This window comes from Cololabis saira, chromosome 2 (genome assembly GCF_033807715.1).
Source record: "Cololabis saira isolate AMF1-May2022 chromosome 2, fColSai1.1, whole genome shotgun sequence".
NCBI lineage: Eukaryota > Metazoa > Chordata > Actinopteri > Beloniformes > Belonidae > Cololabis > Cololabis saira.
In genome coordinates, this window is record NC_084588.1 from 26577655 (window position 1) to 26589850 (window position 12196).

The 12196-nt window shown below is 41.3% G+C and overlaps 1 protein-coding gene across 2 annotated transcripts; it reads right to left on the reverse strand.

Moving 5' to 3' along the window:
• Positions 1 to 412: 412 nt before the first annotated feature.
• Positions 413 to 6300, reverse strand: si:dkey-56m19.5 (uncharacterized abhydrolase domain-containing protein DDB_G0269086). 2 transcript variants are annotated; one of them, XM_061741871.1, is made up of 3 exons: positions 6105 to 6300; positions 3372 to 3731; positions 413 to 3341 (listed from the first exon to the last, which is right to left on the reverse strand). In XM_061741871.1, exons 2-3 carry the CDS (start codon positions 3721 to 3723, stop codon positions 934 to 936), a joined length of 2760 nt encoding a protein of 919 aa, XP_061597855.1. In that variant the 5' UTR covers positions 3724 to 3731; positions 6105 to 6300; the 3' UTR covers positions 413 to 933. The 2 variants fall into 2 exon arrangements, with proteins under 2 accessions (XP_061597855.1, XP_061597847.1); XM_061741863.1 differs by having other exon boundaries at positions 413 to 3731.
• Positions 6301 to 12196: the final 5896 nt, after the last annotated feature.

Here is a 12196-nt window from a genome sequence, read left to right on the forward strand (position 1 = left end):
CTGTATGAGTCATCGAAGAAAGCCCGCCTCCACCGCCCTAACGTTGGTTTGGTTCGTTCTATAACAATGGAAATGGCTGCGAACAGGGGGGGCACCAGGCCCATTTCATGAGAGAGATTTCTCACCTAATGAATGGGTATTGCTGGCCAGGAGAGGGCTCAATTGCAACAGCTAAGATGTGAGCATTTCTCCAAGCCCAAGATTCACTTTGTGAAGTGGTGAAGAACATAATATTGGCTTACAAAGACGAAGATGGTTTTAACAACTGTAAGGGAATTTGGAAATGTAATGGTAAAATCTATATAGTGGTCTAAAACTCTAACTAATCTGTAGGTCATTTAACGTATAACAGAGTAGCAGTTGTGAAACACTTGCTGCTGAAAGAGTTCATGAAAAAAACATCACTGTGGACTACAACAATCTCGTTTTATTCTCTATTCTGAACAATCAGTTTGAAATGAACAGTCCTTACAGGTACCATTATTATAAAAGGCCAACACATGAATGTTATCTTACTTCATATAGTAATAGAAAGGATATAGGAAATTCTAAATCCAATAATATGCAAATAATGAATGCTTTTCCAATGACCCACTTCTATCAGCCTCGTACACACAGATGTATTCATTGATTAGTGTCATATATACTGCTCAGTATTGTTGCAATACCGTTCAGCTCTTGCCTGTCGCACTCAAACTATCATATCACTTTCAATCCGTCTCAATTTATCCATCTGTCGCTTCCTATCCTTAACTGGTTGTGTTTTATTTTTGGTTACTCAACAGAAAATACCCTTTTCCCGAGTTACCTCTAAAGACTTTGCAGTGGTTACAGCATGTCAGAAAGCCTAGTTGCGTTTGTGATACCTTGATGGCTTTCTCTCACCATCGAGGGATTGAACTGGATTCATTCTGATGAATAGATGATTTCGTTTCAGACTGCCTGGGTGACCTCAGTGCTGAGACCCTCCACCATGTCTGAGACTGCATCAGAAACCTCCTGGACATCCCCACACAGGTTCATGTCCTTTTTCAGTTCAAAGTCACTCTGCTCCTTGATGGGTGTCTCCTCTACCTTTCCATCTCCATTAACACATTCCTCTCCATTTGTGGCAATAGTGGCAGTGTCATCTCTGCACTCCCCATTCACTGCATCTGCCACATCATCTGTACCAGAAGGGCTGCCTAAATCCCCATTTTCCATCTTGTTTTCCACCTCTGGCTCTGGGCAACCCCCATCTGCCACAGAGGCGTCAACTGCCTTTTCAGACTCAGCAGTCATGTCAGGAACACTGACAGATTCCGTGATGACAATCTCAGGGACAGGTTCTGCTGCTTCTGGCTCAGCTGCTGCTTCGGTTTCTGTTGAAACAAATTCCTCTTTTGCCTCCTCATTGTCAGTGCAGACACTGTGTGTAGCAGGATCCAACTCCTCAGAAGAGTTTGCTTCAGTGGTATCAGATTTCTCTAGAGTTGGCTCTGGCGCAGGTTCAGGCTCTTCTACTTGTTTCTCAGCTGCAGGACTCACTGCCTCAACCTCTTGCTTAGGTTCGGACTCTTCTTCTTGCAGTGGTTCTGGTGTTTGTTCTGGTTCTGCTTCCAGGTTTTGCTCTGGTTCTGATGTTTCCACTGACTGTGCAGGTGGTGGAACTATCTCTGACGCTTCTTGCTCTGGATCAGCTGTAGTCTCTACTGGTTGACCTACATCTTGAATTGACTCAGAGGTTTGCTCTGCTTTGGTTTCTAACTTTGCTTCTGGCTCAGCTTCTGGTTCAGGTCCAGTGACATCAGCAGGTGCTGCTGTCAATTCAACAGTTTCTTCTGACTCAGTAGCAGTTTTTGGGGTGGGCTCTGCCTCTTGATCCTCTGGTCCTGCCTCTGTGCTCGCAAGAACAATCTCTGATTCTGGCACAGATACAGCTGAGTGTGGTTCCTCTACTGGGGGCTCTTCAGATGCAGCAGCCGACTCTACTTCAGCCTCTGATGCTGGATCAGATGATTCCTCTGTTGTTGTTGTAGCCAGTAATACCTCTGCAGGTACAGTTTCCTGTATTTCTGCGACTGGGGCAGATTCAGTTTCAACTGGCTCCTCTACTTCTGGTTCTTTTTCCTGTGCTTCTAGAACTGCCCCTTCCTCGGATGCAGGTGGTTCCTCTACACAAGCTGGGGCCTCTGGTGCAGAAGCTGGTAATGCTTCAACTGGAGCAGCTTCAACTGCTGCTGCAGCTGGTTCCTCCATAACTGGAGCTGTTTCAACGTCTGCTGCAGCTGGTTCCTCCACGACTGGAGCTGTTTCAACGTCTGCTGCAGCTGCTTCCTCCATGACTGGAGCTGTTTCAACATCTGCTGCAGCTGGTTCCACCATGACTGGAGCTGTTTCAACATCTGCTGCAGCTGGTTCCACCATGACTGGAGCTGTTTCAACATCTGCTGCAGCTGGTTCCTCCATGACGGGAGCCGCTTCAACTGCTGCTGCAGCTGGTTCCTCCATGACGGGAGCAGCTTCAACGTCTGCTGCAGCTGGTTCCACCACGACTGGAGCTGTTTCAACGTCTGCTGCAGCTAGTTCCACCACGACTGGAGCAGTTTCACTGGCTGCTGCAGCTGGTTCCACCACGACTGGAGCTATTTCAGCGTCTGCTGTAGCTGGTTCCTCCATGACTGGAGCTGTTTCAACGGCTGCTGCAGCTGCTTCCTCCAAGACTGGAGCTTTTTCAACTGCTGCTGCAGCTGGTTCCTCCACAACCGGAGCTGTTTCACTGGATTCTGCAGCTGCTTCCTCCATGACTGGAGCTGTTTCAATGGATTCTGCAGCTGCTTCCTCCACAGCTGGAGCTGTTTCAACTGCTGCTACAGCTGGTTCCTCCACAACTGGAGCTGTTTCACTGGCTGCTGCAGCTGCTTCCTCCATGACTGGAGGTGTTTGAATGGTTTCTGCAGCTGCTTCCTCCACAACTGGAGCTGCTTCAACTGCTGGTACAGCTGTTTCCTCCACGACTGGAGCTGTTTCAACGGCTAATGCAGCTGGTTCCTCCATGACTAGAGCTGTTTCAATGGCTGCTGCAGTTGGTGTCTCCAGGACTTTAGCTTTTTCAATGGCTTCTGCAGCTGCTTCTTCTGCAACTGGAGCTGTTTCAACTGCTGCTGCAGCTGGTTCCTGGACGACTGGAGCTGTTTGAATGGCTGCTGCAGCTAGTTCCTGGATGACTGGAACGGCTTCAACTGCTCCTGATTTCCGTTTTGGAACAGCTTCATCTTTTGCTGCTAATTTTTGCTCTTTTGGAGCTTCAACAGTCTCAGCTGATGGAGCTTCCTCCTTTACAACAGGAGTTACTTCCTCTGGTGCTGTAACAGGCTCTTCTGCCACTGGAGCTGCGTCAACTGGTGCTACAGATTTTTCCTCCACAACAGGATCTGAATCTTTTGTTGCAGCAGCCGGTTCGTCTGCTACTGGAGTTGCTTCAGCTGCCTCCACTTTAGCAGAAGGAGCTTGCTCTACTGGAGGTAGAGATTTGGGCTCATCTGGAGCTGCCACAGCTGACATGACAGTCTCCTCTTTTACATTGTCTGCTCCATTTGTCATCTCAGCTCCTGTGGGAGGCGCTCCATCTTCTTCCTTTGCAGAGTCTTCTACACCAGACTCTGTTGCAGCAGTCTCATCATTTTTGCTTTTGGGGTCGCTCACATCATATCCTTTTCTTTTTTTGCTCAATTTTCCTCCCATGATGTCTCCTAGAAACAAATAAGACACAACTTACTTTGTAAATTGTTTCTATTAATAGATGTTTAAAAAGGGTTAAAAAAAAAAAAACAATATGCACTCAAGTTTCCAATTGACCCTTATGATTCTGTGGTTTTGTTTAAAAAGGAACACATAGCAAATGCAGATGCATATATCCTGAATAATTGTGCCTAATGCGCCAAAAATCTAATGGAGCAATATCAAATTACATTCAAATGAGCGATAGTAATGACATTACAAGTATTGATTGCGTGTCAATGAAAATGCAGCATGGTTTTTACTTCCTTCAAATGTAAATGTGTTTAGAATGCAGAAGTCTCGTCCAAAGGAGAAGGAGAAGTTCAGTTGGAAACTGCTCTGTGCCAAACACTATTTGGCTGGAAAGCAAATCTCAATGCATGGGAACCTTACTGGGGTCAGACGGTCCCACAGACTCTACCATTTCAGGAATGTCTTGTCAGACTTGGTGCCAACTGACCCCACAAATCCAAACATCTATGATATGCATGCACAACTATTTCTCCCCCAGTATGACAAACTAGAAACTATTTGTTCTAATTGGTTTATGAGCACACACCCAGAGACCCTTCAAGGTATGTAATTAGAAACATAGTATGCATATAGAAACTAGAAAAGTGGGTCTTTTGTATGGCCTGCAAATCCTTGAAAAATTATAATATCAATCTAACCCATTATGCGTCAATTCTCCACTACAAACATGAAGTTATACTAGTTTATGTCACAACACTGACGTGACTGCAGAGGAAGTGTAAAGTGCACTGATTGCCACATAATTCACCAGTGACAAAGTAGAGAACAGGAAGTTGGTGAAGGATCATATTTCCACAAACCCTGAACAAATAAGCATGTAGGAATATAAACTATTAAAACAGTAATCAGGCTCTAGGCTTCTGCACTCAAAGAACACAAAACCATGCCGAATCTACTCCAACAGTCTCATCATTTCACTCGCCTCAAAATGGCTTTCTAATCAACATGGGCTATTTTTCAGTGTTGAGTCCTCAATGCCACAAGGAGGACTCTTACCCTGCAGGGCAGCATGAGGGCACAGGTAGTAAAAATCTGGGAACTGTCCGTAGTGCTGCAATGGAGCAATCAAACCAGGACGTGCTACAATCCAGAATGGAGTAAGATGCACTTGTTCATTTTTAGTCAAGTAAGATGCCTGTTTAAAATGGACATCATAGCTCTTTTTATAATAACATATGTTTAACTATGTTTTATTACCTAATTCTTACTGATTCTAATTTATTTTTGCTCTAATATTATTTATCTTCTTCTTTTTTGTATTTGCCTTTTTCCTTCATTCCTGTCTTTCCTGTTCCAGTCAGACAAAGCAAAAAAAATGTTTAGTTTGAGGAGAAAACTTCTTATTTTTGTATCAAATTGTTTCTGCTTTGTGATCAAAGTTACGTGATGCGTTATGCTTCTGCAGGAGTTCAAAATGTGAAAAATTAACACAATTCTTGAGGTTAAATTTGGACAGATGAGGAGCTCATGCAAATGCAAATGGGGCCTCCGACAGCCCCCTGTAACAAAGGACTCCTCGCCGGGAGCTGCTCTCACTTACAAAAGCAACGAGTTGGACAAAGTTGGGAGAAACCACTGAAGCTGAAACGTACAGGGCTAATAATGCAGACTGCAGCAGGCCTCTGTAGACTACAGCGACATTAAACAGCACGCCTGCACCCGGTGAGAGGGGAGGGAAGAGGAGAGGAGAGGAGAGGAGAGGAGAGGAGAGGAGAGGAGAGGAGAGGAGAGGAGAGGAGAGGAGAGGAGAGGTCTCCATCCCCCATTTCTAGCCACCCACCCACCGCTGCTCCCTTCGGCTGTACGGCCCCTTTTTGTTCACGCGGATTCCAAAATGTGTTACACTAACGGGAGCATGTCTAGGAAAATCTCCGAAAAAGCTTGTACTTTTAATCATTTACACATTTCTTTTGTATTTATCTCATAAATGTTTTACTCTCTTGACCTTCTATAAAACAACCCGAAAAGACGCCCTAAAAAACGCCCATTCAATCACAGAATACTGGAATAGCCTATGGCCATTATATCTATTTCTTTATTACACCAATATATGAATGAAAACAAGGTAAAACAAGGACGAAAAAACAACGTTGTCTTCTTTCTTTCTTTCTTTCTTTCTTTCTTTCTTTCTTTCTTTCTTTCTTTCTTTCTTTCTTTCTTTCTTTCTTTCTTTCTTTCTTTCTTTCTTTCTTTCTTTCTTTCTTTCTTTCTTTCTTCCTTCCTTCCTTAATTCCTTCCTCAATTCCTTCCTCTCTCTACATCTAGAACATTTAAACGACGATATGAAATAAAATAAAAATAACGTGACTTACCTGTACTTTTTGTTATCTATAAAGCGGACAGAATCAGTTATTCTTCTTTTCCAGTCTCCGGCTGGCTGTGAGAATGGAGGTAAAGCCTTTGGAGTGACAGCTGCAGATTCCGCCCCTGCTCTCCGAGGTGCAGTCTCTTGTAACTGAGGAGAGCCCCTCGTAGTTTTCTAGACATCTGTCGCTATCACAATCCAGCCAACCCCGCGATTGCTCCGACTGCAATCTATACCCTCCCAATTTTGTTAACCCCTCCTCTCCTTCTCACACCCACTCCAGCGCATTTCTCTCTGTTGTACACATATAAGAGCAGGGTTGGGGCGGGGAGGTAGGACCACCACTTATTAGGAATTATGAAACCCTTTCCTCTGTTCTCCCTTTGCCAGAAAAAAAATATTTGGGATATCATGTTAATAGACTCTCTGGGAGTACTGTTGCAATATAAATTATGCACAAGAGGCATTATGGCAGCAAAACCACTTACCATGTCCCCCCCCTCCCAACAACACACACACTCCTTCAGTCGCCATATGAATTAAAGTTCCCTTTTTTTCTTGTATTGTCAGCGGGAAAACATTCATGTCTGCTGTATTAAGAAGACGCTTAAGAAGTTTAAAGGTATATTTATAATAATAATAAATTATTATTTATCTTACAACTCAAAACATTCATGAGGGAAACTGCTGGCATACAGATATTGATATGGTATTTATTCTTGTTATGGTCTTAATAAGTCTTGTTAAGCAAACATTAGCCAAATATAGTTCAGAAACAATGTTTTTTCTGTTGATTTAGATGCTACCTTGTGTTTATATGCATAGTAACATAAGACTACCAGCTGTATTGACACAAAGAGGACTAAAAGTTTGCTATATCCAGTGCAAAGCATTCTAAATGATTACGCCTCTTTGCTATTTACCTTCTAGGTGTTAAAGGAGCGAGTTGGGTCAGGTGGAGACTTTAAGAAATTCAACAACTGAACCTTCCAGATAATCAGGTTGTCAACTTTAGAAATGGGCTCTAGGCTTCAGGCCAAAGAGACGCTGCAAAATTGAGGTTTCTGTGAGCAGCTCATGACTGTCACATGCATTGGGGATATTGAATTTCACGGAAATTATATTTGCATTAATCCACAATAAAAGTGAATTGCTATGGTACTGGACAACTTCTGTAATCTTGTTTATAGCGCCGGATCACGCTTGGCCAAAAACCCATCACATGTGTCCGAGCAGCAGATGTTCCCTGTGAAAAGTTAGGCAAGACTAGATTTGTCTGATTACACAGGCTGTTTTGTCTTAACAGTTACTTTCTGTAAAACTGCAAGGGGAATGTTAGGCTTGAGGTTTGATCAATCAAAAATGTCCATCTTCCCATTTATTTGCAAATTATTTGAAAGGTGAGGTTTTATTTTTTTCTTCTACTTTTGGGTTAATCATGTGTAACTTCCCAGTGAAAACTAGGAGAGGGAAAGCCGGAAAAAACAATTAATGGCAGGTTGTTTCAAAGTAAGAGGTCTTAACATATGTAAAACTTACACACATAGTTTTTTGAATTATAAACAAAAATAATTTACCAAATGTAATCCGAGTGTCCGTAGAATTAAATTGACGTTTGTGTAATTGCCATGTAGCAATCTTATAATAAATGTGTTTCTGTTACAGTATTAAAACCAATCACAGTATTATTGAGGAGACAGCGCCCTCTTCTGTTGTAAGAGTTGACAGCACAACATGTTATCTGATGAGATGGAGAAAACCTGCTGGGCATTAATGGCGACATACAATGATTTTATAACTAACAAAGATGGATTTTAAATGTTACAAAACAATTATACATTTTATGAATATCTATTTGCATTGCTAGAATGTATTGCTCTTTTGTGAGATTATCATTGAACCTATGCGTGGCCTCCTCTCAGTATCAGATACATCTGCTTCAATGTGCATCCCTACAAGCCAAACAGTAATCTTTTCTTAAGGAAATTACTGTGGCTCTCATCATAGTATTAGAAATATAATTGTCTCAATTTTGATATGGGTATAATGTGAATAGTATGAAATTAGTTATATTTGTTTTTCCAGTCACCCAAAGTCGTAGTGTTATAGACAATGACAGAAAAGGAAATCCATCTATTTTGTTTTTCCTGCTGACAGCAGTGTGAAACAGTGACAAAGGGGCAGCACAGGCTGACTTTCACATGATGCAGAAGCTCTGGAATGTGCTCCCAGGAGTGCAAGCACCATCCACGCCAGCCACTCTGTTCTTAGACAGGACTCAGAGACATGAGGGGAGGCCCAGGAAAATCTCCCAACTGTAGCAGAGCTTGTCTGAAGCTCATCTCTGTATGCAGCTCATGTTCTACATGATCCCAAAGGAATTAAGAAAAACCGGTGTTTAGTGCTACAACGCAGTACAGACCTACCACAAGTGTGTGCACGGACCTGGAGCTGCTCAGCCTGTGTGCAGTTCCCACTAAGAAGGCGACAGTACTTCCAAGACACATGGAGATATATTAGTTCAAAAATTAACCAACCGTAGCAATACTTTATCCAATAATGGTTGTTTTTGTTCAAGGCAAAACTTAAAAGCAACTTATGAAAGCTGTGTAAACACATATTTTGTGAGTTTCCCAACCTCAAGCAAAATAATGAAGCATATCAAAAACATAGTGAATATAGTGTGGCATGCTGGCATGATGTATAATGTGTTAACACGATCCCCCATGAGAACCTAGATTTATTTAGTCAAGTTACGTGAATGATAATTCTGCAGCATGTATTGGCGTTCTTGTTTATTTCAGAGAACGAGTGAAAATGACAGCAGTTTGGTCAAACTAACCCCTTTTATAGATCAGATTCCATCTAAAACCATGTGATAAATGGCCTTGCACTTATATTACCTTTGTTTTGATCTTATCTATCGCCAGAGGTGGAGATGCCATAGAGTAAAAGTCCTGACATGTTTCTGAATCAGCCTGTACATTTAGAACAGGTGTTTTCACTAACAAGCTACACCATGTACCACCTACCTGCACAGGAACTGGTTTAGTGATTGGTTGGAACAACTGCTGGACAGGATTTTTACTTTATGGCACCTGGATTATCCACCTCTGTCCATTTCTCCCATTCACACAAACACACTCATACTTCAACACTTCTGTTATGTATGAACTATATAAAGCGCAATGTTTCTAGAATAATACTCTGAAGTCCATTAGTTTGCTGCAAGAGGACACTTGAGCACATGCTGCAGAGGGGGGGCATTGCAAGTGCTTGCATTATAGATACTCAGTTTAGGATAACTCACTCATTTGCCCATATTTTTCCTTGAATTTTGAATTCACTCTATTAACAAGATAATGTTTAGCTCGACTTTTCAGCAGCAGTTTCTTCCATAAATTGTTAACTACAATCAACTACAGATTTTCAACGTAGTCCAGATTATAAAGTACAGATTTATAGTTTTCACAAAGGAACAAAAGTGCCATCTACTGGAGAATCAATATTTTACAACATACCTTTCGTAGCAAGAGTTATTAAATAGGTGATGTTAGTCCGCTATCAACTTTGCATTCAAAGGAGATTAAAAACATAACCCCCATTTTTTTCCATAATACCTGTGTATGAAGCCGATATTGTGTATGAACTGATGTGACAATCACCAAAATTACCCCATAATATACAAACTCTGTGCTCGATGGACTCCATTATTATTTCGTTTCCCAGTGAGAAACTAGTGTTCCTACTAACATGCACAGATTTGGTTTAAAATTATTCAGATATAGGATTTCACATTTTTGTGCTTTGCAACATGGTAACTGGCATGTCAAATGTAATATGACAGTTATATTCAGTTTCAGTTCAAGCTTGATTTATACAAAGCCAAATCATGACAAATGTCAAGTAAATAAAACATTGCTTCGCTAAGGAAACCAACAGCTTGCATCAAAAGTTTTTTGATACAACCCTCAATCCTGAGCAAGCAGCAGGTGACAGTGGAAAGGAAAAAAAACTCCCCTTTACCATAAAGAAACCTCCAGCAGACGCTTGCTGGGAAGAAGGGACACAGGTTAATAATAACAATGATGTCAGTATTAGAGTTTAAGTATAAGAGAACAGAGTGAGGAGAGGTGGATCATGGGAGGCGCCAGCAGTCTAGACTCTAGGCATATAGCAGCATAATTGTCACGAGTTGGTAGATGAGGACCCAAACGCAGGAGAGACCAGGAGTTCCAAAAAAAAAGGTTATTTAATATGCAAAAAACAAACTAAAAGCGCTGCAGAGCAGGGTTAACAAAAACACGAGAGCAAAAGTCCAAAAACCTGACAGGACACACGGAGGGAGGAAACAGTACGGACCAGCACGGAGCAGTGGAAAGACAGGACCAGATACAGAAGGGTTAACGAGACACAGGTGCAGACAATCAGGGCAGACGGGAACCAGGGAAATCAGAACAGAACTGAAACACAAGACACAGGTTTCAAAATAAAACAGGAACTGCAAACCGTGACAATAATAAGCGATGTTTAAAAGCACCTGCCATCCATAAGCTTTATCAAAAAAAAATGTAAACTTAATTTTAAAGGTAGCGAAGGTGTCTGCTTCCCGAACACAAACTGGCAGCTGGTTCCAGAGGAGAGGGGCCCGAGAGCAAAGTGCTCTGCGTGGAAAATATGGAACTCTGAGCCCTTGAAGATATGATGGAGCTTGGTTATTAAGAGCTTTATATGTGAGGAGAAAAAAAATTAATTATATTCTGGATGTCTAGCTAGTGAGTAAAGAGAAGCAAACACTGGGGAAATATGATCTCTCCTGGTAGTTCTAATCATAACCCTGGATGCAGCATTTTGGATGAGTTGAAGGTTTTTTTTAAGATACATTTTAGGATTTAAAAAGGAGATATGATATAGGTCTATAATTAGCCAACGGTCCTGGATCAACAGTAGGTTTCAAGCAACAAAGAGGCATCCTTCTCTTGGAGTCGATGCAACAATTATATTGACCAATCTGCACGAAATGTACTACAAAATTCCTGAGGGTTTCCAACACTAACATTCCTGTTATTACGTAATTTTATTTTGTTCCATGAAAACTAATACAGAAATTTAGTGACATCAACTTAAAGCATTAAAGATACCCTATATCATCTGTAAATTGATCTGTTAGATACACAATGCCAATTTCTTGTTCCTTTCTGTATGTTGCGCAGCTTCTCCAAGACAATTCACAATGTTACTCGACAATGTTAAAACTGATATACCAGATTGAGACATTTATTTTGATCCTTTTGTAATTGACATTCCAGCTGCTGACCACCTTCTACACTGACATCTGCCGTCTGTTCTCTGCACTTCCATCACCGTCTGGATCGGATCGGCCACCAAACTAGACAGGAGCAGACCTCAACGGACAATTAGGTCTGCGGAGAGGATAACTGGGACTAACCTCCCATCTATCCTGGACCTGTACCGGTCCAGGACCAGGAAACGGGCAGGTAACATCTCTGCAGAACCCTCACACCCAGGACACAGTCTGTTTGAACTCCTCCCCTCTGGACGGAACTACAGAGCTCTGTACGCCAAAACCTCCAGAAACAGAGACAATTTGTTCCCCCAAGCTGTTGCTCTGGTGAACTCTCATCACTCAGTCTCATAGTAATCAATCAATCACTGTGCAATAATAATAATAATAATAATAACAACAACAACAACAACAACAACAACAATAATAATAATAATAATTATTATTATTATTATAATGATGATAATAATAATAATAATAATAATAATAATAATAATAATAACAACAATAATAATAATAATAATAACCACAATCATATGCTGTAACAATGCACCTTTCAATAACCATGACTACCTCATACTGCTGCACCTTTTACTTTTAAATATTGTATATATGTTAATAAGAGCCATTTGTCTATAATAGACAGATGGCTCTTAATAACAGACAGTATATAAATATATATAATATACAGTCTATTACTATTTAAATTACTATTTAAATCTGGGTTCAGTGAGCAAAAACAAAAACAAATTCCCTGTCTGGCAAGTTCATACTTGGCCAATAAAGCTTATTCT

Bases quoted from the DNA above. Each gene is read 5' to 3' on its own strand.
- si:dkey-56m19.5 (XM_061741863.1), bottom strand. From the start codon at position 3,723: ATGGGAGGAAAATTGAGCAAAAAAAGAAAAGGATATGATGTGAGCGAC.